The sequence below is a fragment of the Charadrius vociferus genome, unplaced genomic scaffold, assembly GCF_000708025.1.
Source record: "Charadrius vociferus isolate BGI_N301 unplaced genomic scaffold, ASM70802v2 scaffold433, whole genome shotgun sequence".
Taxonomy (NCBI): Eukaryota; Metazoa; Chordata; class Aves; order Charadriiformes; family Charadriidae; genus Charadrius; species Charadrius vociferus.
In genome coordinates, this window is record NW_009647846.1 from 115,853 (window position 1) to 140,957 (window position 25,105).

The window sequence follows — 25,105 nt, forward strand, 5'->3', positions numbered from 1 at the left end:
GCGCGGCGGAGCTAAGGCAGCTTATACCCGCTGGAGATCCATCCCGCTTTGCTTGAATCTCTTTCGGCTGTAATGGTTTCTGGTATCGCTCGTACCACTCGCCGAGGCTGCCTGTGCCCTTAATATCAGTCTTCTGTTTCACTAATACTTCTGACCTTTCGGGCTTATGCAGCCCAGAAAGCCAGGGAGATTTTTCTTCATGAATGAAAGCCTAATATTTAATATATGATTTTGAGAGTTTTCTTGTTGGGATAAAAAGAGAAAGGATTAATAGTGGCTTTGTATGTCTTAATACTTGCGGAAACCATATCTTGGGATAATAATTGTGCGAAAAATAGCAAAACGCAGCGTTGCTCTCCGTAGCTTTTCTCGCGGGTCCAGTCCCACCCGCCTGCACAGATTACGGAAAAAGGAGACGGGGTTTGGTTGTGGGGCCTCCGACAGCCCTGGCAGTGGCCCAGCAAAACCCTTCAGTGCGTGCATCTCGCCAGCAAAGCCCCGGGACTGGGCACAGGCGACAAACTGAGGCATATACCTAAAGGACTCCGTAAACTCACCTTGAGACTGCCCGCACCTCCCCGTGCCAAGTCCCTGTTGAGGGACTGTATGAAAAATATACACAGAAAAAATTAGACAATAAGAAAAAAAACCCAGACTGGATAGATTTTATAAAATTTCTTTATAGTGGATACTTAAGGCTTCATGATTTTTTTTTATTATACTAGGTAGCTAGGATGAAATGATGATTATACCACCCATGAAATATTTTGCAGAATAATACGTATCTTTAAAGGATTTTCTTCGTATTTTCAAAAATTCATTGTTCATCTGTTGCTTTACTTTATATTTTTGTTTCTTTCTTTCTTTTATGGCAGAAATTGGGGGGGGGGGCCGTATTGTTTTGTTTTGGTTGATTTATGGTTTCTTTTGATTCTATATCAACTATGCATGTTTGTGTTTGGTTGTCACTTTTATTTATTTCAGTTAAGCATGCTAATGACTCAGGCTCACCTAACGCTGCGGTTACTAAGGGTGAGTTGAATGCATTTGTTATTTAGCCTTTAAACTGTGAATCTCCCAGCTGAGATGAAATGTGAGCTGCTGCTCAGGGGGGAAAAAAAAAAAAGAAATAAAATCACAAAAAACCTTTTTATTGCGATGGGATGGATTTAAGTAGTCCGTGGAGTACAATTTGCTCATCTTGTACTTTTTGACAGAAATCTGAAGGGTTTTTAACAAAGAGGTAGTTTTCTTACTTTAGAAAAGAACATTTGCCTTTCATAATGGGATGTAAGTCAGGAGACTGACGTCGCGGGTGTCTCCTGTTATCAGTTCGGAGCAGGAGCCAGAGCTGGATGCTCCGAATCTCCCTCTGGCAGTTGAGAAGACGCTGCCTTAGGTACCCATGCTTTGAAACCGCTAATTCATGTCTAAAGGATCACCCTGGGGCTGCAGCACTCCAGCGTGAGCTTAAGGTGTGAGGATTTACGGAGCTTTGGGTGCTCTGTGTTGATTGTCCCCTATAGTTCGGGGCAGACGGGAGGTGGTTCTCTTTGGCCGTGTATTGCCCTGTCTGATGCACACCCCACGTCAGCGCTGCAACAAAGTGCTTCTCTTCCTGGGGATTCGTGTCTTCCCTCGCTTTGTGTTCCCCTCTTTGTGGAGCAATGTCCTGCAAATGTTCTGCTGAGGTTTATGCAGGCAATTATCAATACTTATCAATCCTTCAAGGGAGGGTGCCAGGGGGATGGGAACAGTCTTTTTCCAGTGGTGCCCAGTGACAGGACAAGAGGGAACGGGCACAAACTTGACCATGGGAAGTTCCATCTCAACCTGAGGAGGGCCTTCTCTGCTGTGAGGGCGGCAGAGCAGTGGCAGAGGCTGCCCAGAGAGGTGGGGGAGTCTCCCCCTCTGGAGCCATCCCAAACCCGCCTGGACGCCGTCCTGTGCCACTGCTGGAGATGCCCCTGCTCTGGCAGGGGGTGGGATGGGGGAGCTCCAGAGGGCCCTTCCAGCCCTCACCTGGGATGCTGTGATTCTGTAATGTGGAGAAGTCAGAAGACAGCTAGCAGCTAATTCCGCAATTCTCCACCCACTTAATTCTGTTTAAAATATGGAAAAAATGAGAGTCTCGGTTTTTGCACGTAGCTCTTGACTGATTTATTTGGTTAAAATGCTTCTGAGAGCCATTGAGATGCCCAATTTGAAACTCCTGAAAGACCTCATTTCGCTGGCCGAGCACTGAAGTTTTCGACAAGTGGGTTCTCCTCGAGTGTCTCGGGATGGATAACTCAAAGCGCTGCTCAGTCCTCGAGCCTTGCCCCGTGGAGGCTGAGCATTGTGAGCAGAACAAGCAGCGCTTGTGCGGAGTGACAGCCACTCAAAAGCTGTTTTTTTTTTCCCTCGGAGAGCTGTCTGAACTCCCATCACCACTCGGGAAGGGGGACTGCCTGCCTTTGGCAGCAGGAGGTGGAGGGCAGATGGAAAACGTGCGAGCGTGTCCACAGGCACCAAAGTGTTTTGCTGCAGCTCTGAGCACTTGGGACACAGATTCGTAGAGGTACCAAACAAGGGGAGGGGAAAAAAAAAAAAATAGCAAATGGTTCAGAGAGATACATGTGGTCTTTTACCAAATCATCCGTAACTGACTATTTTTGAAGAACTAGTACCATTTGGGGACTTATTCATTACTGTGGTAATTGTTATTAGAGTGATAACTGGGTAGCCATTTAACTCTATGCGTATTTCATCACGAAACCCTTGTTTGGCAGGCTGGAACAAATGGTCCGTTGAAATCAGATGCAGGTCAATCTTGTTTTATTATTTTAACAGTCTTCCTTACAAATTCTATCTCCATTACTGTGGATTTAATAATTGTAGCAAGAAGGACAATTCTGTGGGATATTCCAGTCGGGAAAGATGGGTTTTCATCTGAGGTTTAAAAGGCGATGGAGTCAATGCAGAAGAGAAGTGCTAAGAAAGATGGTGCGCACCAGAGGATCAGCAGTTGAGAAGAGCAGTGTACCAAGACTGGCTGAGGTGGATGAGGGGAAGGGCCAGTGCTCTTGGAAAGCGGGACATGAAACCGCAGAAGGGGCTTTGCCAGTACTGCTGCCTGTGGTTATTGCTGTAGCCATCTTCTGACTGTAAACAGGAGAAACGGGAGAGTTCTGGGTTGGTCTCAAACCGTGTAAATAAAAAAGTGAATTTACAAATCGATGTCCGAAACCTTCTGACAGAAGTAGTGTTTGTGGCATTACTGAAGGATAAGCAAAGGCTCTAAGATTTCATATCTAACTTTTGTTTTATTTTATTTTTTAGCAAATTTTATCAAGGAAAGAAAACCCAAACTGCTGATCCCTCCTGAATCTGCTGGCAGTAGCTCATCGGTCACTGTCATCAAGGGAGGTGTCCTGCTACTCGAATGTATTGCTGAAGGGCTGTGAGTAATGCACAATACTGCACAAACTTAATCACCTTTTGAAACAGAACTGAGCAAAGAAAAAGCTATATTAAAAATTATACAACTGCAAATGAATGTACCTACCTGCCCAAACAGCTTTAAATCGAACCTCTATGCAGAGTTTTTCTAAAGTATGCATACTCCTCATAAAGTAGCACACAGTTAGTATGCAACAGTCATGTATTTATTATTGCTATAGCTTATAAACAAGTAATTAAGATCATATTGTGGTAGGTATTGACTTTTTTTTTTTACCATTATATCAAAAAAAACCCCACCTACTATGGAGATTTTTTTGGTAGCACTACTTTTGAGATGTTGAGAAACTAAATAATGTCAGAATTCAGCTTCTGTGGTTTGGCTCACAACCTGTATTGTTTCTTTTCTAGTTTTGCCAATTCCCTTTTGGTTCAATGCTCAAAACTTACTCAGCATTTTGCCTCAGGTCTCAGGTTTTCAGAAGGAAAGTCCTTGAGAGACTTTAATGCAAGACATCCATTAAGGAAATGCCCCGTTGAGTGAAACTGGTGGTCCACGTAGCCCAGCTGCAGTGGGAGATGCTGGTTTGGGAGTGCATGTGGTCCTGGCTGCTTTCTGTGGTCGGTTCGCCAGCATCCAGAATTTCCATACAGAGGATGTTCCCTGCATGATGTTCTCACAGACAGCAGTATGTGGAGGAACAGAATCCACAACTATGTAAAAATCTAGTGAACCGGGATCGGCCCTATTGGTTTGGTCCTGCTAAAACTAACAGTAATGGGCTAATTTCAAATTTAGCTCCAGTCCCTTGTTTCCTGCTTGGGCCATTCCTGTGCATGCTTCAGGTGCGCTGTGCTGCACGGGTATCTCAAGCTCGTTATTGCTATTAGTATTGACGTTAGAGCGCTACTCAAGCTCTAGTGGTGGATCTGGCTGTGCTAAGCATGGCAGAATATCTCAGTGAGGAGACGCTCATTGTAATAATATAGGGAAGGGTTAGAGTAGATGGTGTTCGATGAGAAACTGGGACAATTTTGTTCCTTATTGTAAACAACACAGAACAAAGTAGGGGTAAGTAAGGAAAGGGAATGGCTAAATAAGTGCATTCCTCCCGATGAAGCTGTGAATACCTCTCTCAGACCTTGCTCCCCCTGCAGTAACTCAGGCAGACAGAAGTTCCGCTTTGCCCTCAGCCCGGTTTGCCAATTTTTACTGTGTGCTTGTAGATGCAATCGTCTGCCGCACAAGAGTTGCCACCAGAGAAAAAGGTGAAGCGAAAAATCTCTCCAACCACTAAACCCGCAATGAAAGCACAGTCACGTCTGGTTTGTCTGTAATAGAGCTTTCTGTGGAACGGAGACTTAAATCATCATCTTCTCACGCTGTATGGCAGAGCTGCGGGTCTGCGGACGCAGACTGTGGTCAGCAGATAGAGAATTCATACTAAAGGCTGTGCAATTATACCCCCTCTATAAAATTCCGAAATCGGGATATTTATCTGCCTGAACAAACATGTTTAGGGTATTTTGTTTTTCCATTTCGGCTTGAAAGGGTATTGCTCATTTGAGCTGGCAAGTTTGCGCCTCTGCAGTTGGTTGCCATTTCTGAGAGAGGGTGAATTACTTGTCTCTGTTGGGTCCGTGCCAAGTATCTGCAGAGAGTTTTGGTTCCCTGTTGCAACGCTTCCTCATCTAACTCACTGCCCGTCAAGCTTATTTGCAGGGTCACAAACCTCCGCAAGTCCGCAGCTATGAGTTTGTAGTGTTTGCAAGGTGCTTAATAGGCAAATCCCCTTGGAAATACACAAACACAAATTTTCACCTGCGAGAATTAATATCATGGACAGGAAGAGAAGGACAAAAAAGGACACTGCTTATTTGGGGGGGGGAAAAAAAAAAAGTTAAAAAAATACTTTTGTTTCATTCAAAATTTTCCAAGATTTTTTTTTTTAAATTATTTTTCAAACAAGTTTGGTTTTTTTTAAAGTAGTCACTTTTGAAAGGGAACAAAGTACTTCTTTGTCTGATCACCAAACAAACATTTTTCACTGGAACTCTTCAAAAAAGGCAACACTTAGACCAAAATAAAACAATATTTTTATTTGTTAAAATTCCCATTTTCAGCAGAAAAATGATCAGCTTTGCCTATATCTCTGCCAATCCATCCCACCAAATGGCCACAAACCACGGAAGCGGATAGACTGAGCCAGATTTCAAGTAACTAAGATCAGGGGCAGCCAACTGCAAAATAAGGAATTAAGTCCATTTCCAATCTGTCATTTTTGAAGACTTATAATCCGAGCGGTGACAGTGTCAGGAGGGCATTGCCTCCATACAACACCACGGCAACCCGGTGCCTGACTTTGGTCCGAGCAGGACAAGGGCTCTTGCGGGAAATAATAGGATATTTGCACGGTTGTGCTCGCTGCTCGTGGAAAACCGTAATTTCTCGGTACCTGGGGCTTTGAGTAGCTTGTGCCCGGGCGTTTTGCCACGCTAACAGATGGACACAAAAGAAAGCAGATATGACACTGTGTATGTGCGTCGTGTACAGTGTCGGGGTCGTGAAGCCCAGCTGGGAACGTGCAGACAACAGTCTGTCCCCAATTTCTGTGTCACTGCCGTTTGCTTTCTAAAAACGTAAGGAGCGTTTTCAGCCATCTCCAATGGTTGGCCACCTTTCTGACCAGGCAGGGCACCGAGTGAAGTCACTGTAATGAAGTCTTTACCTCCTTGTCTGTCCTCAAGTGCCCTTTTAGAGTAGGACAAAATGAGCTCCGTTCCCTCTCCCGCAGTCGGTGCCAATACGCATAGAAGGAATGCAGCCTCATGCCATGGCCCGGTGTTGGCTGTGAAGAACCTCTTCATAGGGACTCTTCAAATCAAGAAGTGGTATAGACAAGTTGCGGTCTATAGGATAACCCTTAGTGTAGCCCCAGTGTTTTAAAGGGGCTCAAAAGACTGTGAAAACTTCACAAATTTATGAAGTCCAGCAGCTCTGCTAACATGAAGCATTACAACAGCCCGGTATTCAACTCAAAATCTTTTTTTTTTTTTTTTCTGTTAGCCCAACGCCTCATCTAAGCTGGGTCAAGGTCACTGGGAACTTGCCCAAGGATGAACCAGAAACGGAAAATTTTGGGAAGATACTGAAGATAGACCAAGTGACTGCAGCCGATGAAGGAACGTACCAGTGCACGGCCAGCAACCCCATGGGGAGAGCGAAGCACGAGTTCCACGTTCACGTAGAAGGTGCTGAGTACACTTTACTAAGCTTATTGATTTTGAACAGAGAGGTGGTCAAAGGGAAGTAAATAAGGAGCTTTGCTAATATCATTTGGTGTAATGCGTAAATTCAAGTGATTCTATCAATTTATGGTAGCCAAGGACCCGCCTTAAAGTTTTGGGAAGCTTGCAGAAAGTAGCACCTTCTTCTCTTAAAAAAAAAAAAAAAAGAAAAAAAGAAATAATGCATTTTTTTTTTTCCCTGAACCCGCTACAAAGTGGTGAACAGCGGTACAAATACGTGAGCAGATCCAATACTCTAAAGATGTGAGTTAGTCAAGCGGAGATATTGATAAAATGTCTTGTATTAAGCTGAATGTCAGACCAAAAAGATCTAATTATTCTACTTGCTCTTAAAGAATGAGAGAATGGCTATACCGGGCCAGATCAGAGGTACATTTAGCTCAATTTCCTTTCTTTAGCTTCCACGAAAAGTGAACGCCTAGGGGAGGATTGTAAAAACGGAGTTAGCAAACATGGTAGCACCCCTCTCTTCCCCTTGTTCATGTGCTGCCTTGCTATCATTTGTGTGTAGGGACAGCCTGAGCTCAGAGCGGTTTCTATAGCCCCTGCAAGGTAACATAAAAACTTTTGAAACAGAGTAAAAAGACCCCAACTTTCTACTAATTTTTAGCAGTTTAAAAAAAAATGAAACATGACCCTTTTTTGTCATCCCACTGAGTATCCAAGGCCCATTCCCACCCTAGGCTGTGTGCCTGGAAGGATGACCAGTACTGTACTGGCAGCATTCATGGATAGTGTCAGGGTTACGCTCGTGCATACCATACACTTGTGTGTAGGGTGGTGCGTCCCTGTGTCTGGAGGTGGAACAGGGTGAGTGCTGGCTGCTGGTGCTGGGCTAGCAAGGCGGAGAACCTGGTATGTTTGTGCACCCGTTTGCTCGTCATTTAATTATGTTTCTGCTAGAAGAAGGCAGATTAATGAAGCCAGCCAAGATACCTCCGTAACAGGCATCTTGCAGAGTGCAGGTAGAGGCGCGTGGCGCCTGCTCTCCCTCCATCCTCCATCCTACATCCTCCATCCTCCCTTCTCCTGCTCCCCAAACCCTGAAGGTGTCAGCCCTTCACACGAGGTAGGGGCAGGTGCTCCTTTCCAGGAGTAAAGCAGAGCTCCAACGAGACTTAGCGGAGACAAGCGAGCCCTGCAGAAGCATCACTGCCACTGCAGCTCTTTCAGCTGCCCATAAATAGCTGCAAAATGAGAATCCTGAAGCACAGCTGAAAAACTTGCTGAAAACATTTTCTCTTTACCAACGAAAAATGTTCCAGCCTCTGCTCTGCAGAGTTAGGGGGGAAAAAAAATAAAAAATCACAGGCGGTATTAAACTGTCGGAGTCTGCCAACTGCTTCATTTCTGTCTGTGCTTCTTCTCACTCCGTGGTCACAAGGAGTCCTGGTGGGAGGAAAGGCACTTTCAGCTACCTGCTCGGTATTTACTCATCAGCTGAGGAAAAGCCTTTTCTCCCAGTGTGTGATGGATCGTCCCCATCCACTTGACACAACCTTGTGTCTTACGGTCTTCTTTCCCCTCCTGGAAGCGTGGCGGAGGGGGATACCAGGGCATGGCAAGTCTTCAGCTGCGGTGGAGGGGAAGTGCTGACTCCTAGAAATCATTCCAGATGGTTTGGAGCATCTCTGCTGTAGCTGAATATTTTAACAATCTGGCTATGATTTTCTCGGCTGTAAAAATTGAATCCTTCAAAGAAATCGCAGGAGCTGCAAAACTACCTACAAGTTATTAACTCACATTTGGGGACCATCTGCCTAGTGGCTTTTCAAAATAATGCTATAAGCACACAGGCTAAAAGCAAGGAATATCTTACAAAAGCATATTTTCCAGGAAAAAAAAAGAAAAAAAAAAAAAAAAAAAGAAAAGGCAAATAATCCCACTCTGGCCATTGCAACATAAAAAATGCTTTGCCATTGTTATTGAATTAATTTTCTGTATGTGTAACTAATGTTGGCTGCTGTCACTAGCAGGAATTCTTCTTATTAGGAGTCACCTCACAAGCAGGGTATCAAGGTAAAATTGAGCCCAAACACTCTCGCCTTCTAGAATTTCTAACCAGAAAATGTCACTACCATTAATCAGAGATGGGCACGTTCATCATTCTTGCAGCACCTCCTGTGCGCGCACTCAAGGGCAGATCTTGAGTTGGTGGAAGCGAGCATTAATTTTGGTAGGTTTCAGGGAGGTTGTGCTGACATAGGGCATCCTGACAGGGTCTTCTCAAAGGATGCGTGCAGGGAAAAGAAAATTAAACACGGAAGAAAAATTATCTCAGTTATTAACCGCCAACCATTCTCAATCTAGTTCTGGTGTATAAATCAGGGTTTTGCTATCGTTTCTGCACTATGACACAATTTCTGTTCTTCTTTCTGGTATTTGAGGATCTCAAAGCAATATCCCAGCCTTCTAAATAACAGTCTTAATTAATGATATTTGTATGCAGCCCACTTACTAATCCTACAGTAGTCTGAGGGCAAAGATTCAGGCAATTATTACCGAGCATATGAAAATATTCAGCTAGCAAATTGCTTGACTGCTTGAGCGTTTTAATCTCTCTTTGCAAGGAAAGGTGTAGCCTGGAACATTGCAACAGGCACAAAATCCCCATTGTTGTTATCAAAATGAGAGAGAATTATTAAAAAAAAAAAAACAAAACCAAAAAACCGAAGCAAGCCCACAAATTGCCTTTTCTTCAAATGTTTGTTTATTCGGTTATTGTATATAGTCCCCCAAACCCAATATAAAATGTACATATAACCTCAAAATCTTGTCGCTATCACAGCGCCTGTTCTCATGGTACCTTGATCTTGACTGAGGCTTCTAGACTGAGTTTAATAGAAATAATTATTACAATATAATGATTAATTATAGTAATGATATAATAGCTAAGGGCCTTGGCAGTTAAATCTCATAATACTTTCATTACTCAGCTAGAGAAAAATAAAATAGATGAAATTAATGTGAGGCAGAAACAGGGCTGGTTGGTTTAATCAGGATCAAACTGTGGTTCTGTGTTTCACTGGAAAACTGCTTCAACGGGGATGTGGACCCCAAGGTGGGAACTGCCGCTGAAGCTGCCGGTGATGCCCCCAAAGTGGGATGTATCGCCAGCCCTTGGGAAGACATGAGGAGAATTTGAAATGATCTTGACAAATTGGGAAAATGGTCTGGAATAAAAAGGATGGGCTTCAGTAAGCACAAGCGCAAAGCAGTTCTCATCAGGCAGCACTAATTGGCTTTATAAGCACAGGATGGAAAATGTCTGGTTAGACTAGTCGGGAGGATATACTGGATCGCAGGCTGAACATGGCTTGGAAATACTGGTCTTGCAGAAAAAGCATAAGTCATCCTGGAAACCATAAAGAAAAGTGTTGTTGTGAGAGAGACTGCTGAGAACTGATAAGGCCTCGTGTGACGTAACCAGTTTGACATCACGCAGTTCATCAAGGCTGGGGTTAACTCAAGATGGTTTGAGGGAAGCAGCAAGGGCAGTTACAGAGCTCAAAAACATGGCATTTGAGAAAAAAAATGGTTATTTTTAAGTTAGGAAAGAATGAATCTGGGGAATGCGTAAGAGCCTTCAGATGAACCGAAGTTTCTTCACCAAGTTCCCTGGGGATAATGGGATATACAATAGACTAATGTCTAGATAATAAAATAGACTGAAATTTCAGCAAGGCAGAAGTTGGTTGGATGTTAGAAATTTGTTCTAGTCATGGGGGAAAGCGTAGTGCTGCTGCAGACAGCATAGGAAGCTGTGGTGAAGGTTTGGATCCATCAGGGATGTTTTAGGTGTATATGATCCTGCTCTGTTGCTGAAAGATGGACGAGATGCCCATATTAGATCCCTTCTATTTTTGGACCTGTCATTATATCCCCATAAAGACATAAATCACTTAAACAGGAGCCCCACAATTATAACTCTTACCAAGAAGGATATATTATGCAGTGAAATAATTGCCATACCGTATTGCTCACACAGATTCACTCTTTGACTGTCCAATCACTGATTTTTGTAGTTACTAAAACAAAGTGTGTATTTTGTTGTTCTTATATTTTATATACTTCTAAGTAGTATAGCATATCTGCCCCACAGAAAAGAGGTTCTTCAGCCTCTCTGTGAAATTACATTTCCTACTTGCCAAAATTTCGTTGCCTGTGGCTTCGCAGCTGCATCACTTTCTTGGGGCAACCAGAGCAATTCTCATGCTGAGGAAGGAGAGCAGTGGCGTCACATATCTGCAGGTCACTTCTAGAGTGTATGCACAGATGAAAATAGGAAGGGATCCATGGGGTGGTTTGGAGTCAGTCTGTGCTTGATGTCTCACCTCCTCCAAAACAAGGAAATATCCGGTCTCAAGTAGTGTGTTTGTGGCAGACCTAGAGGGAAAAAAAAAAGAAAAAAGAACAAATTAATCAGGACTGATACAAACCTTTTCACCTCCATGCCTTTGACCTGTCTTTTCCTGATGAAAGCATGATGTATAGGAGAGAGAGAGAGAGAGAGAGAGAGAGAAGGAAAATGATCTGCAAAACCAAAATGTTCTGCCACCTGCAGAGTTTTTTCCTGGAGCCAAATACAAGGAAGCATAACAAGTACGGTCACGTCACACGCTGCACTATGGGAGGGCAACCAGCACTGCGGCGAGGGAGGCGGTAGAAGCGATCTGCACTATGTGAAGGAAATGCAAAGATGCTATAATTTTAGATAAGCTTCGGTGTCTTGAATTTTACTTCAGTCTTTGGCTGTTACTTAACACTCTTCACGCGTGCTTTACTGCGTAGAAGGTCTTGTGTATCACACTTCAGGGGTGGTTTTTTTTAATATATCTGTGTGAATACGAGCGATGATGCTTTGTTTTAGCATATCACACTGATAACATCTGGAGGTGTATTACCAGGCAACAGCTCTGTTAATCTTCAAAGCATTTTATGAGCATTAACTAATGAATCTTCATGTTTCCCATACATTAGCTCATCTTTTCCAAATAGGGCAAGAGGCCCAGTGATCTGCCCAGCACGTGCAGAAGAAGTAGGGTCAGGTCTGGAATTAAAATTTGGAAGTTTGTGGCTTCTCAGGGAGAGATAGTGATGAATTCAAGGCTGTGTATTGGATTGAAGCTACCCACTGAAAGGTATGACCTATGTGCAGTCTGTAGAGAACAAAGCATTCATCAGATCAATGTTTTTTTCCCCAAAATCACTTCGCTTCCCTCCTATGGTTGTGTTTTATCAATGGTGTTTGGGTACCTGATGCTCAGGTGCTGCTCTACAGAGAAGAGGGCTTCCCCAGAGCTACCCCAGTTTAACTGGCAGTGCTGGGAAGAGGAGAGCACAGGGAATGCGGCAGCACACTGCTGCTCCTCTACCGCCACCCTGTGGGCAACCTTTCTGGACCGCTCCTCAGGATGGTGGTTCTCTCATCCCCAGTGGTGAAGGAACGTTCCATCATTCCTAAATACGTTACAGATAAGCCTCTGAGCTGGATACCTGATGGAAAACCAGACTGTCGGAAATCCCGATGCGCTTCCCCAGCAGACGTAGATGAGCAGATGGAGGGGCTGCATCCTCTCGTGGAGCTCCGCTGCACCTCCTGGGCAAGTCAGCGGAAGCCACGTGCTCCTGCCTAACGAGAGGGATTTGAGCTGGATGGATCTCTGCATCTTGTTTGAGTTGCTGAAACACTCTCTTCTCATTTCACAGACCCCCATCTCGTGTCTGAGGGTCCTTGTGAAAATTCCGGCCCGTTCAGGTTTACCTCCTTCCCCAGCCTCTCGCCTTCCCTCCGCTCTGCAGGAGCTTTCCAGTTGGCAGAGCACTGCCCGCACACTACACTCTCTCCCTCAAGCACGCATCTGAAGGACGGGGATGGATGAGTGCTGACGCTAATTTTGCCTTTTGTAACATCGGTTTGCAAGGAACACAATCCAGCTGTGCCATGGGCTGCCGGGAACTGTTGGCGGCGTTTGCCATCTGCTGGACGATCGTAGCAGTAGCAAGGGTTAGACATGTCCTCGCTGTGGCACCTCATACCTGCTACTGTCTCCCCTTTACAGAGCCTCCTCGGTGGATAAAGGAGCCCGAAGGTGGTGTTTACAGCGTAGGAACAAATCTTGTGCTGCTGTGCGAAGCTATTGGCAACCCAGAGCCAACCATTCAGTGGAAACTTAACGGGATGCCCATCGATAGTAAGTGCAAGGTCCAGTGTCCTCCTTTAGATGGTGGCTGGGTGGGACATGCCTGTGTTGCGCCCAGTTAGAGGGAACACACAAATCCTAATGTGCTGGACCTGTTGGAGCAGGTCCAGAAGAGGCCACAAAGATGCTGCGAGGGCTGGAGCGCCTCTGCTGGGAAGACAGGCTGGGAGAGTTGGGGGCGTTCAGCCTGGAGAAGAGAAGGCTCCGGGGAGAAGTTAGAGCGGCCTTCCAGTTTCTGAAGGGACCCTACAAGAAGGCTGGAGAGGGACTTTTTACAAGGGCGTGCAATGGTAGGATGAGAGGGAATGGCTTCAAACTGGAAGAGGGGAGATTCAGAATAGGTATTAGGAAAAAAAATTTCACTGTGAGAGTAGTGAGGCACTGGAACAAATTGCCCAGGGAGGTTGTGGCTGCCCCATCCCTGGAGGTGTTCAAGGCCAGGTTGGACGGGGCTTGGAGCAACCTGGGCTGGTGGGAGGTGGCCCTGCCCAGGGCAGGGGGGTAGAACTCGATGATCTTTAAGGTCCCTTCCAATCCAGACCATTCTATGATTCTATTATTTGCCTTTGACTTTAAAGCTGTGAGGAGAGACTGTGAACTCCACAGTCGTCGTGGTTTCTCCATCTCCTGATAGTCTGATTCTTTGCAGGTAGGACCTTCAGAGGGAGAATCTCGGCCAGAGAGATCAGCCTCACCAACCTTCAGCTTCACGACAGTGCTGTGTACCAGTGTGAGGCCAGCAACAAGCACGGCACCATCCTTGCTAGCGCCAACGTGAACGTCCTCAGTGAGTACCCTCCTGGCCTTCCCTGTTCATGGGGAGAGATCAAACTGAAGCGTCCCATTCTGCTGACTGAGTGCTTCAGAACAGGTTGGGGATTGTAACCGTGTCACTGCTCTTTTGCATTAGCACCAGATTTTAAGAAGTATATTGTCCAAACTAATGCAACAAGCCTTATCATGGGCAATATTACAAGGTTAGCATACGTGCTTGTAAGCTTTGATATAGCCTTTATTTGAAAACATGGTTGTGGCTGGGCTCAAAACCTTTTGAATACAAACCTACTAAAACCACGGGGGGCTGAATTATGACCACAACTCTGTTTTTGAATTATTAGATGTATTGTTAATCTTTCATTTCAGCTGTGATGCTCAGCCCGTTCTTTGAAGAATGGGGGTGATGGGAATTTATTTCATAAAAGAGGTGTCTAGAGGAAATGGAACCGGGTCTGTTTTCTCTCCTGGAGCACATTGATGTTTCATGTTCTGGCGTGTCCAGCAGTCAACCACTGTCACCTTTGTCAGTGAAGCTTAGGAGAGCTCAGTGCAACTGGTTCCAAAAGGCAGTGAAATTCCCATTAGGTGGCTAAGCCTTTGACCTTTGCTGGAAGAGGGGATGATGCAGGGACAGTATTTATATTCCCAGTTCTGAAATGCGGTGCTGCTCATTTTGCATTCTGTTCTGCAGATATTGCTCCCTTAATTCTGACCTCAGATGGTGAAAACTATGCCACAGTTGTGGGTTACAGTGCTTTCCTGCACTGTGAAATTTTTGCCTCGCCTGCAGCAGATATTAGATGGTAAGTCACTGAGAACTGATGTTTTCATGTGAAACAAGTTCATACAGGTTCCCTAAACATTGAAAAACGTGGTAGTTATTATTTCTGCAGAGTTAAAATTAGACATTTGTAACAACGCTGTATATAATATAAGTATTCTGTGTTTAAATGCACTTTCCAGAACCCTGAAGAACTGGTTTAAAGCAGCTGTTAATGAAAGTCCTCCGTACCTGTGTCAGACAAGTGCGGGGATATTCCTCAAACCAAGTCATGCTGTGCATAGCTAAATCCTGCTGCAGCTTCATCAGCCTTAGTTTAATGTTGGCAACTTTTAAAGTTTGGACACATTACTGAGGTGGAAACATGATGTCTTACAGAGCGTATTTACCTGGAAATGGTTCCATATGGTTGGGAATCACAGGATTGTCCCAGCACTTGACGGGTGCAATAAAATCGCAGATGACAGCTATAGATTAAAGACTCGGCCAGGCTCGTTTAAAGACCTCGCTAGGTGCTGTCAGTGTGGGTTTGGTCTGCAGAAAGCTTATGCCCCTTTGTGGGGGGGTTTATGCCCCACGATTTGCTGCACATGGTTAAAGTGACTTGCTAATCTTGGCTTGATTGCTCAGCGGCAGATCCGAGACCAGCTCCCAAAATTCCTGTGTCCCCTGCAATATCTGCTAACCATGCAATAACAGTTCCTGCAGCCCTAGAAATAACCCATAATTATTATTATTATCATCCTCTTTAGGACTAAGGATGACAGCATAGAGCCACTTTCAGCATTACGCTATGAGTTAAATAAGAATGGCACCCTCGAGATCAAAGAAACAAAGAAAGAAGACTCCGGATCGTATGCTTGCTGGGCTGCAAACTCTGTTGGAAAAAGAGCAATCACTGCTAATCTGGATATAAGAGGTAAAGTTTCACTTATGAATAGAAAGGCCTTTGACATCTGCTAAGGTTTTATATTTAACAGTTTTCGTTAAATAAATTAGTAAATACTCAGTCTGAGATACAGATGTATTCTGTGAGACTATACATTCTCTGTATACCCAGACTCGAGGTCTCACAGATGTAGCAGTTAGCATTGTCTCCATTTTTCTGTGCAATGTCTCCATGCTCATACATGACGTTTACTCTCTTCTTGACACTTGCAGCAGCTTCATAAGCTGCCAAAAAACTTGCAGTTTACTTCCCAGATCTGTTAACTTTATCAGCCTGAAGGGATTTTCCCTCCTTCTTGCCGTCAGCCCTGTTACGCTCAGAGCAGGTTCTTGGCTGACCCTTGGGAGCCCAGAGCCCTTCCTGTGCTCGTGGCCTTGGTGGGGTCCTCGCTGAGCCGGACAGGGTCCCCGGGGCTTCCTCCTTCCCTAAAGCACCTTCCAGCCTCTTGGTCAGAAGGTCCATCCCAAACCGAATTAATAACCGCAGGGAACACCAAGCACGTCGCAGCGGGTTGAGTTGGGGGGATGCTGCTCGTTTAGGGGCTCTGCAGGGGGCCTTTGCCTGATTAGCAACATGACCAATATTTGTAAATAGAGAAAAAAGAAAAAAAAAGTACTGAAATGCGTTTATTTATAAATTTCAGATACGTACCTTGTGCTCTAATCCTGTTTTAAGGGATTTATTTGGTTGGTTGGGCAGGAGGGGTTTTCCCCTATCAGGGTGGTGGCAGTTGAGCACACAGGTTAGATTTAGTGGGTTGCATCCAAATTTACTTGGGCTGTAGGGCTTGCCAATAAAAAAACCCTTTAAATACTCAATTAGCAGAGTCCTCAAAAGGACTCTGAGATTCCCAGATGCAGGTTTGCTGTGGCAAACTTGAGAAAGAAACACTATTTGTGTGTTCTGTTTCCACCCACTCCCTTTGCTTTGTAAATTTTACACTTATAATAAACATGAAAATACACAATGAAATTCTCACAGAGCAACATTTCACTGTAAAAAGAAATTCACCCTAGTGCTTTCTTCTTACTTATTCATCTTCTGCGTTCAGATTAGAGTCAATTAAAAGAACAAACTTGATTGCAATATTTTTTTCTCACTTGACTTTAATAAGCTTGTAATTTTTCTTGGATCATTGCCAAAGCCTATTTCACATGGCAATTGGACATAAAAATCATATTCATGCTATATTTTTTATCATCCGTTTCATGACAGTCTGCTAACAAGGATTTTCACCTGTGACTTTTTTTTGTGGTTTTAATTTTTTTTCTGGAGCTCTTTGGTTTGGAGCGAACGGAAGAAGAATGTTTCAAGATAGAAAATTAAATCCCAGCAAATATCTATTTCAAAAACAACCATCCTTCACTTGAAATATTTGTATATATAACAAAAAAGACACAAACGTTGCTCCTAAGGTTGATTTTTATATATGAAGTGCTTGGTGAGAATTTGATGTAATAGTCTCTCTCTCCTAATCAAAGTGTTTTTCTGTGATCAATCAGATGCTACAAAACTTGTTGTTACTCCGAAGAACCCCCGAGTGTTGAAATCACATTCGATTTTATTGAAATGTCAGTCTGAGTATGATTCACACTTGAAACACAGTTTTAAATTATCCTGGAGGAAAGACGGAGATAAGCTGCCAGTCACGAGCACGGAAGATGGCAGGTAAGCAGGGAAGAAACAAGAGTTTCCTTGATCTCAGCTGAATTATGCGGGATGGTGCTGGAACGTGAGTTTCGATAGACATGAGACTTAATAGCTTGAAATGCAAATTTACGTCTGCAAGAATTCTTCACGCGATATGTGAATAGTTCTGCATTTTATATACATGTAAATGCATCTATACGAGTTTTGAGCCGCGGCTGGCAAATTGTTTTATTTTTAATTAACTCTCTCACCATCACAGCAGAGTATTGCATAAATGGTGGTTCAACCCAAAAATACAGCCCCAGCACCGGTGCAGTCAACTGAGGTTTTGTTTCTCCACTTCAGTGGAACTGTTACTTTCCCGTGTTTTATACCTGTTTGGCCAAAGCAGGTCCTTTTAATGTTAAAATGAATGTAAAATGGATTTCTGGGGTTCTGCCTAAAATCACACACATTAAAAGGAATGAGTTCTTCCTACAAATGTGTTTAGGACTTGCAAGTGCAGCCTGAATTTTGCCCTACTCTTGTGTTCCCATTGACCTTAAGGGGATGAAGCTCAGCCTTTATTCCATATGAAGGGTCCCACAGCGGGCAATCAGATGTCTTTATTAATTACCACAAAAGAGAGATGGTTTCCTAAATACTGTGGTGCTGGAGAGGTTGAAGATCCTGCTGAGGCCACGTAGTGTGGGGAGGTAGCGCCAAGCAAATGCCATGTCTGCAACAGAGCCCGTGCACCTGGGCTGATGCCAACTTCCCCTGGTGCGTTGGACATCACACAAGCGGGTTGGAAATGCTCAGTTCTACTCAACCCTTCTAAAAATTCGGACATAAAGCCCACGTATTTGCTTCATTAATGATGTGCCAAAATCCTATGTTCCAGACACTCGGTCGATGCATATCAATGCGGCTCTTTTCAGACCGAGAGAGACATGCCAACTTCCAGCCATGGAGGCTAAATTGCTACAAAATACAAATAATAGTCTACAGCACAGTGTGTAACACAACTACAATTACATTTTAAAGTAATAGGCCTAACGTGCAATTACGTTATTCAAAGCGTCCTGTTACCAAGTTTTTTTAGGAACAGTTTTTCAGAGAACAATGGTGTCTGTCTGTCATATGTTTATCTTACAGGTTTTTCTCTTCCTTATTTGTATGTACCTTTTTTTTTTTTTTTCTTTTCTATTTTTTGCCCCGTAGGATAATTCTGGACAGGGATACACTGTTCATATCAAGCGTGACGCTGGAGGATGAAGGAGTTTACACGTGCGTGGCTAGCACTTCTCTGGACAGCGTCACAGCCCAGTCGCAGTTGATCGTTCTCGGTAAGAGGATATTTTCCTGGTGCACAAACAGCTCCGTAGCGGTACGTTATGCCATTGCAGCACTTCTGCTTACTTGCTGCTTCTGCCCGGTTCAGTTACGGAACCTCAATAACCCAATTTCACAGAGGTGCGATGTACCCCTCGCTCGTTAACCGCAGTGATGCTGCCCTTGCGTCTCCTGGAGTGGGGATGCTGACACAAGCGTTTCATTTCTATTTAATCAGCTCTTTGTTATACCTAAGAGGAGGCAGCATTTTTTCTCAGTTCCGGAGTCACTCACGGTGGCTGTAGGACCTTGCCCAGGCTGGAAGGTGTAACAGCGTAAAGAGTGGCTCTGCTTCTGCTTTGACGTCCTTGGTCAGTCCTTCACCCCACTTTACTGGAGATTTGCACACAAATTACCGCTTGGACTATATTTTGAAGAAGAAAGTGTAAAGCCAGTGTTTGTATGTCCAACTCCTCTGAAGATCAGTGAAAGTTAAACACCTAAAAGGATTAATTGTCTCTGTGAGTCTGAGTATAAATTATTGTCCAGTAGCAAAGAGCAAGTTCACAGCCAAGAAGAGCCTTCACCCACAGTGTCAGAAGCTTGACCTTGTGTGAGCCTCCTTACAACCTGCCTCCCTTCCTGAAGGACCACTTGAAATTAAGGGGGTGAACTTGTGGAGTGATTTGCAGTGCTTTGCAAATGTACCTGAGTGCATCAGCCAATAGCTAAAATTCTGTTTTGTGGACAGTTTTGCATCATTTTAATTTCCTTTAATTTCCATTTTGTTTCATCTTACATTTTTATTTATTTCTGGCAGTGACTGCAAGAAGAACTAAGACAATCTGACCTTCATGTTGTTTTCACACTTTAAATGAATGGTATTTTTCAGTAAATAGTGAATTAAGAAGATGCTATGCACATTATTTATGGTGCTGTGTTCTTTAGTGCTGTATAATTCAAAATGTTTGCAGACTATTCGTTACATGACTTATGAAAATTTCATGAAGCACTTTATTCCCTTTTAAAAAGGAGATTTGCAGAAGAGGAAAAACTGTCTTGTGCTCTTTCCCCCTTGATTGTTATATATAAGAAAGGTCTTGGTGGATTAACCATAGCTGTTATTTTCCAAATGAAAAATTCAGGCTTCTTTTGCAATGAGAGACCTGTGAGATGGTGAAAGAACTAACTATGGCACAGATGGAGACGTCCGAATATGGGCAACTAAGAGGAAAAGAAAAAGTCTATTAGAATACTTCTAAGTATTTGTTTGATGATAGAGCGATGCATATCTTTAAGATGCAGCATCACCATCTTTACATTAAAATACTGAATTTTAATATCACGCTCCAAGAATAGAATAGCAAAACGCCTGGAGGTTAAACTGTGCTTTCCTAATTTTTTCCAAGTGCAACAAAAATAGGGGAAAAAAAAGGTAAGGAAAACTAAAAAAAAATCAAAACCCAACCCAAATATAACCTCTTGAACTTTGTGATGTGCCCTGAGATAAACAAGAAAACTCAATATGGTTATTTAAGAAATTCACTACAAACACTATTAATTTCTTTCACAATGACAGATGCAGTCTTGGTGGTCGATGTAGTTGGTTTTCCTCTAAGAAATGACATTGTCAGCCAAAAAATGTTGTTGGGACATTGGGGCAGGAGAAGGTCAAAGACCCAAAGTTACGCGATCTTGTTTCCTTGGTCTGTACTTTTTTTTAGATTTTGCAAAGCCAGTGCTGTGTTTAAGGAGGGGGATTGTGTGTGAGTGTGTGTGTTTGGAAGGATGAGGGGTTACCGTCAGCAGTGAGAAATCACCCCTTTATATCAGACCCTCTACATTTCAGTTACCAAACTAATCCTGTGCAATCAGACTGCAAACTGTCATAAGGAAAATAAACATCTCTCAGTCTGAATGCGCGACATTTGAAAGCCTCCGTGGAATTACAGGCAATTTGGTGAACCACCCGTGCCACAGGTCCCCTCTGCTGCCCCTGCTGCTGTTGAGAACTGGTGGTGCAGCGCGTGTCCCCCTTGCCGTGTCCCGGCACTGCCGGGGGGAGCAGCCTGTGTCGGTGGTGTTGGTAACCTCAGCCCTGGCTGAGAGCACATCCCCGAAAAGTGAGCGGGGACAGGAGCGGGGTGGTCCCCTGCTCAGGGCAGGTATAGCCCCACACTTGTCTTCGGGAGGTGCGGTGCAGTTCTCACACCAGCCACCACCAGCTGACTCTGCTCTGTTCTCTGGACAGCACTAGTTGAGCTGGCAGGTAATGAATTTTCTTGTTTCCTTTTAATATAGATCCCCACGGCCAGGATAATGAACGTTATCCTTTCACTCATGCTCTGAAAGGGCACGTTCAATAGCTGCCGGTGCTGAGTCACCTTCTGCCGCTCTGCTTTGCACCGGAGTAAATCCAAGCGATGCTAATAGAACTTTCTGCTAAGAGCGGTGTCAATATCTATTAATGATTAAATAGATCTTAGTGTTGATTTGAAAAGAAAAATCTGTTGCTGCAAGCACAGTAATGAACGTAGATGCAAATGAACTCGAGACGGAATTTTGCGTTTGTAAGGGAGAGTGCAGGACCAGAGGGTGCAGCTTCGTTTTCTGTAATAAAGAGAATCTTTAAAAGCAATTCCCACTTTCCTCATTTTCTCCGTTTTGAAATCAAAAGATGTTTTACCACCACCTTCACTGAACTTGGCTGTTCCAGCCCTTTGGAATACGCCAAGACAAACAGAAATAGCTCGCCACTCTCCTCACGCTTCTTCATTATTTCTCAGATGTTCCTGATCCGCCAGAAGACCTTCAGCTCTCGGAAAATCAAAACCGAAGTGTGCGACTATCCTGGAAAGCCGGGGCCAGTCATAACAGCCCTGTTAATGGTATGAAGGATTTTAGTAGCATCATCTTGCCCTGTTCAGCATTATGGCACGTTATGGCTGTTAGAAGAAACAAACCCTGCTCACAGCCATACTTAATTGGTTTTACTATGACGGTTAATTTGTTGTAAGTTCATTTCCATCCTTGCTATTCATAAGCGGTTTATACAGGCTCTGCCTTGTTTTCTTTTCTTTTGTTTCTTTTCCACCCCAGAGTCGATTATAGAGTTTGAAGAGAACGGGTGGGAGCCGGGGAGGTGGCAGGAGCTAACCCGAGCCCCGGGGAACGACACCACAGCCCTTTTGTCGCTGGCCCCGTACATGAATTACCAGTTCCGTGTCATCTCCGTGAACGCCGTGGGAAGGAGCCAGCCGAGTAAACCATCGCTGCGCTACGCAACACCTCCGGCTGGTAAACACTGCCATCTAGTTTTCTGAATATTAATATTTTGGGTGTTTTGCTGGGAAGAACAGTGCCCTCCGGTGCTTCCAGAGGGGTGCGAAGAAGTCAGGGTCCCTTGTGCTGCTGTCGCTGCTCGGTGGCAGCCCAGGGGTGCCGAAGCCAGTGGCGTAGCAGGGTGTTTCCTCCCAGGGTGCCTCCAGCACACCGCTTTCCTGAGCTCTGCTGATTTTGCCCCTTTGAAGCCCATTGCAGCCCTTTATGGAGAAGCAGTTGCTGGAGAAGACCAGGGTGTATGGGGAGCCTTTCGGCAGCGCTAAGCTTGTCAAAAATCTCCATTCGTGTTGCGCTTCTCACTGTGACACAAAATGTTGTGTCCCGGAAAGTCATTTTAGAGGCCAACTGTTCAGCGCAGCATTTGCATTCCTTGGCATTTTGCTTTCTTTTATTTTCCCCCCTCTACTTCAATTTCAGGTCCTTCTTCAGCTTTTCAGCTGTGTGCGTCCCGCTAATGATATACCTTCTGTTTACTATCCCCACGGGGAGAAAAATCTCTTCCTCATAATCCCCCTACATCTGGTGCTTTGAAATCCAAAAGTCACAGTTCCGTGTTAGCTGGTGGCTCCCACCAACAGGGGCACTTTGGAATCAAAACTGCATAAACAATGTGTTTCGTTCACAGCAGCTTCACTGATCCAAGTAATTAATCTCATGAACATTTTGTGTTTAGGTGTCTTTCACTTTCAGTAATACAGAAATAAGGAAAGTTTTTTGCATCTTTTTTTTTTTTTATGATTTAAATAATAAATGCAAATAAGCCCCAGGATATGCAAACTAACCTTATCATCTGTGTGGTTCCAGCTCCAGAGAAGAACCCAGAAAACATCCGAGTTGAAGCTTCCGAACCAAACGAAATGGTGATGAAATGGGAGGTAAGGCAGACGCGTCCGTCAGTGCCGCAATATCGGAAACAGGTTCTCCCTTCAAGCAGCAGTTTCTAAAGCAGCATGGAATTTATCCGGGTGTTGTTTTAATATAATTATATTTTAAAAGAAATAATGGATCCCTTGCCTTTATCTCCCCTTCCCCTAACCCCGTTTTTTAGGAAATAGCAAATTCCCTTGATGCTTCTGAAGTCAAAGGTAAAGTTGTTATTGACTTAAATGTGTTCCAGATTTCCTCCCCTAGTTTCATTTTTGTTGCAAAAGACAATTTTTTACATCTAACATCACAGGTTATTAAGAAATGTGAAAGTCCTATAAATCACAGTGAGAACTGCCCAGAGTATGCTTCTCTTCTGCGCATCTTGCATACGAGAAAGTGCCTAAAATAACCGTGGTGTTGCCCTGCTCTGCAGGAGCAGCAGCCAGGCTCGGGGCGGGGATGGTTTTTACCCCATAGCTTCTGCCCTTCCAGCCTGGAGGGTTAAAAATGACTCGGATCACTTGGCCAAGAGAACGCGAACTTGATTTTTTACATCGAGAACTAAAGGAGTGTAGATAAAGCTCCTAAGCATGTGTGTCAAAGGAATTGTGTAAAAGTCTTGAGGATGGTTTCCAGTCTCGAACTTCCCCGGCTTTTAAGCCTACAGCTTCTGTGCCAACATTGACAGAGAGAGAGAGATTCCTTCATTTAATACAAATTTCAACAACTGTGGAGGGAACGTATTTTTTTTGTGGCTGGAATTAAACACAATTTAGAGCAGATTGAGACTTACTTCTCAATCTGCTGCTCGCAGCAAAACCCAATAAACATTTCCCCAGTGTGAACTCATGGTTTAGGCTGTAATTAGCCCAAAGGAGATGGCCCTCTAGATCCGTTGACTTGGATTGGAATGGGAATCTCCGCTGTATGACGTAGCCCAGGGTGAGGGGAGACAATGCTGCCTCTCAGAAGAAATACGGAGTGGTGGTAACCAGCGTGGGTGGGAAATGCCGCTGTGACCAACGCTGCGTTGATGAGAATGAGAAGAGAACGTGAGGAGAACAGAGAACGAGCGCTCCTCCTCGCCGGGAAGCCTGTAATCCACTGCTCAGCCAGGGCAAAAGTAGAAGTGAAAACTGAGACTGAAGGGAGAGAATGGGATGGACAGGCTTTGTTAAATCTTGTTGAATCATTTAAATGTCGTAAACAGGATATTCATTTATTTATGGAGTCTCCTGTATGGTTTTCAGAGGAAATGCTAGGCACTAAACATGCTATTTCTGGCAGACAAAGGCTGCAAAACGATGTTAATCTGCCTACTTTGGATTAAGAGACCAGCTGAGCGTTAGTGACTAGCTTTTCAGCCGAGGATTTGCCGCATTAAGGGGGATCAAAATGAGAGTCAAGCAGTGCTGCAATTTAACTCTGAACAAGCAGTTATTTTTTATTAGGATTTTTTTACTTCTTCAGCCTCTCTTGCAAATCCCATTCCCTTTGCCGTGGAGGTGATTCTCCCAGCAGTGCCTGTTAGAAAGCTGCCCAGTCTGACGGCTCCTTCACCGCAGTCATCCCAAAGGGCCTCGTACCCTCAGAGCAGATAAGTGGGAATTTTTGCAGATCCCCCAGACATAGGTCCCACCATACAGGAGGAACATCAATGGGGCATCGCTTTCTGCTGGCACTTGCAAGTCGATGCTATTTCATTTCAGACCTCTGTGTGCAGCTTGGATACATATCAGTTATTATATATTTAATATGTACAATGTATAATTTAAATATTATTAAAAGTAGGCTGTGTGGTGGGAAATACCCACAGCTGTTTCAGTGACCTGAAATAAATATCATTTTTGGTAGTGCGGGTGACCAGTTAACTTCATTAATTAAAGAAGCACATTTTCAGAGAAATAGACTCAACTGGAGGATGTCTCATGACAAGTCATTGCTACACATCTTCTAATATTTTATAAATTAATGTTAAGTAGATGGGAACCATGCTGTGATGAATTCTTCAGCTCATCTGTAAAAAAAGAATAGCACAGCAGTTGCACATTAAATGTCCAGGCGTAGTTTCAAGCATTGGGTGCATATTTAGAACAAATCTAAATTTTAATGACCCAACTTGCTGTGCTACGTAAAATTCTAAGATAAAATACAGATTTTAGCTGTATTGAGACACACACAGCCTTATGCCAAAATATGCATTTTAGTTGTGCTAAATGGCATGCGGTTTTACATCACACAAGAAAACCTGTGGCAAAACAAAAACTATGTAGTATGCAGAAACATGTCTACTAGCAATTAATCTGTTTCCAGTCCAACTGTTTCTCTGCCTTTCACCCACCTTTCTCTTGAAGTCATAACATTTTTCTTCCAGTCTTCTCAAAATTAACACGACAGTGAAAAGTTAAAGCTTTCTTTTCTCCCTCTTTTCTCTCCCAATCTTGTAATATGCTCTCCAGAATTATTTGCCCC

The 25,105-nt window shown here is 43.9% G+C and overlaps 1 protein-coding gene across 1 annotated transcript in view; it reads left to right on the forward strand.

The window, feature by feature from the left end:
• The window catches only part of CHL1 (cell adhesion molecule L1-like), a 61,320-nt gene that overhangs the window by 19,349 nt on the left and 16,866 nt on the right, over window positions 1-25,105 (forward strand). Inside the window, exons 7-18 of the mRNA XM_009882850.1 lie at window positions 985-1,032; window positions 3,322-3,442; window positions 6,509-6,693; window positions 12,813-12,944; window positions 13,603-13,740; window positions 14,422-14,533; window positions 15,264-15,430; window positions 16,963-17,128; window positions 18,314-18,438; window positions 21,211-21,312; window positions 21,524-21,721; window positions 22,571-22,641. Of these exons, the coding sequence (XP_009881152.1) occupies window positions 985-1,032; window positions 3,322-3,442; window positions 6,509-6,693; window positions 12,813-12,944; window positions 13,603-13,740; window positions 14,422-14,533; window positions 15,264-15,430; window positions 16,963-17,128; window positions 18,314-18,438; window positions 21,211-21,312; window positions 21,524-21,721; window positions 22,571-22,641 (1,565 nt within the window). The remainder of the gene's footprint in view (window positions 1-984; window positions 1,033-3,321; window positions 3,443-6,508; window positions 6,694-12,812; window positions 12,945-13,602; window positions 13,741-14,421; window positions 14,534-15,263; window positions 15,431-16,962; window positions 17,129-18,313; window positions 18,439-21,210; window positions 21,313-21,523; window positions 21,722-22,570; window positions 22,642-25,105) is intronic.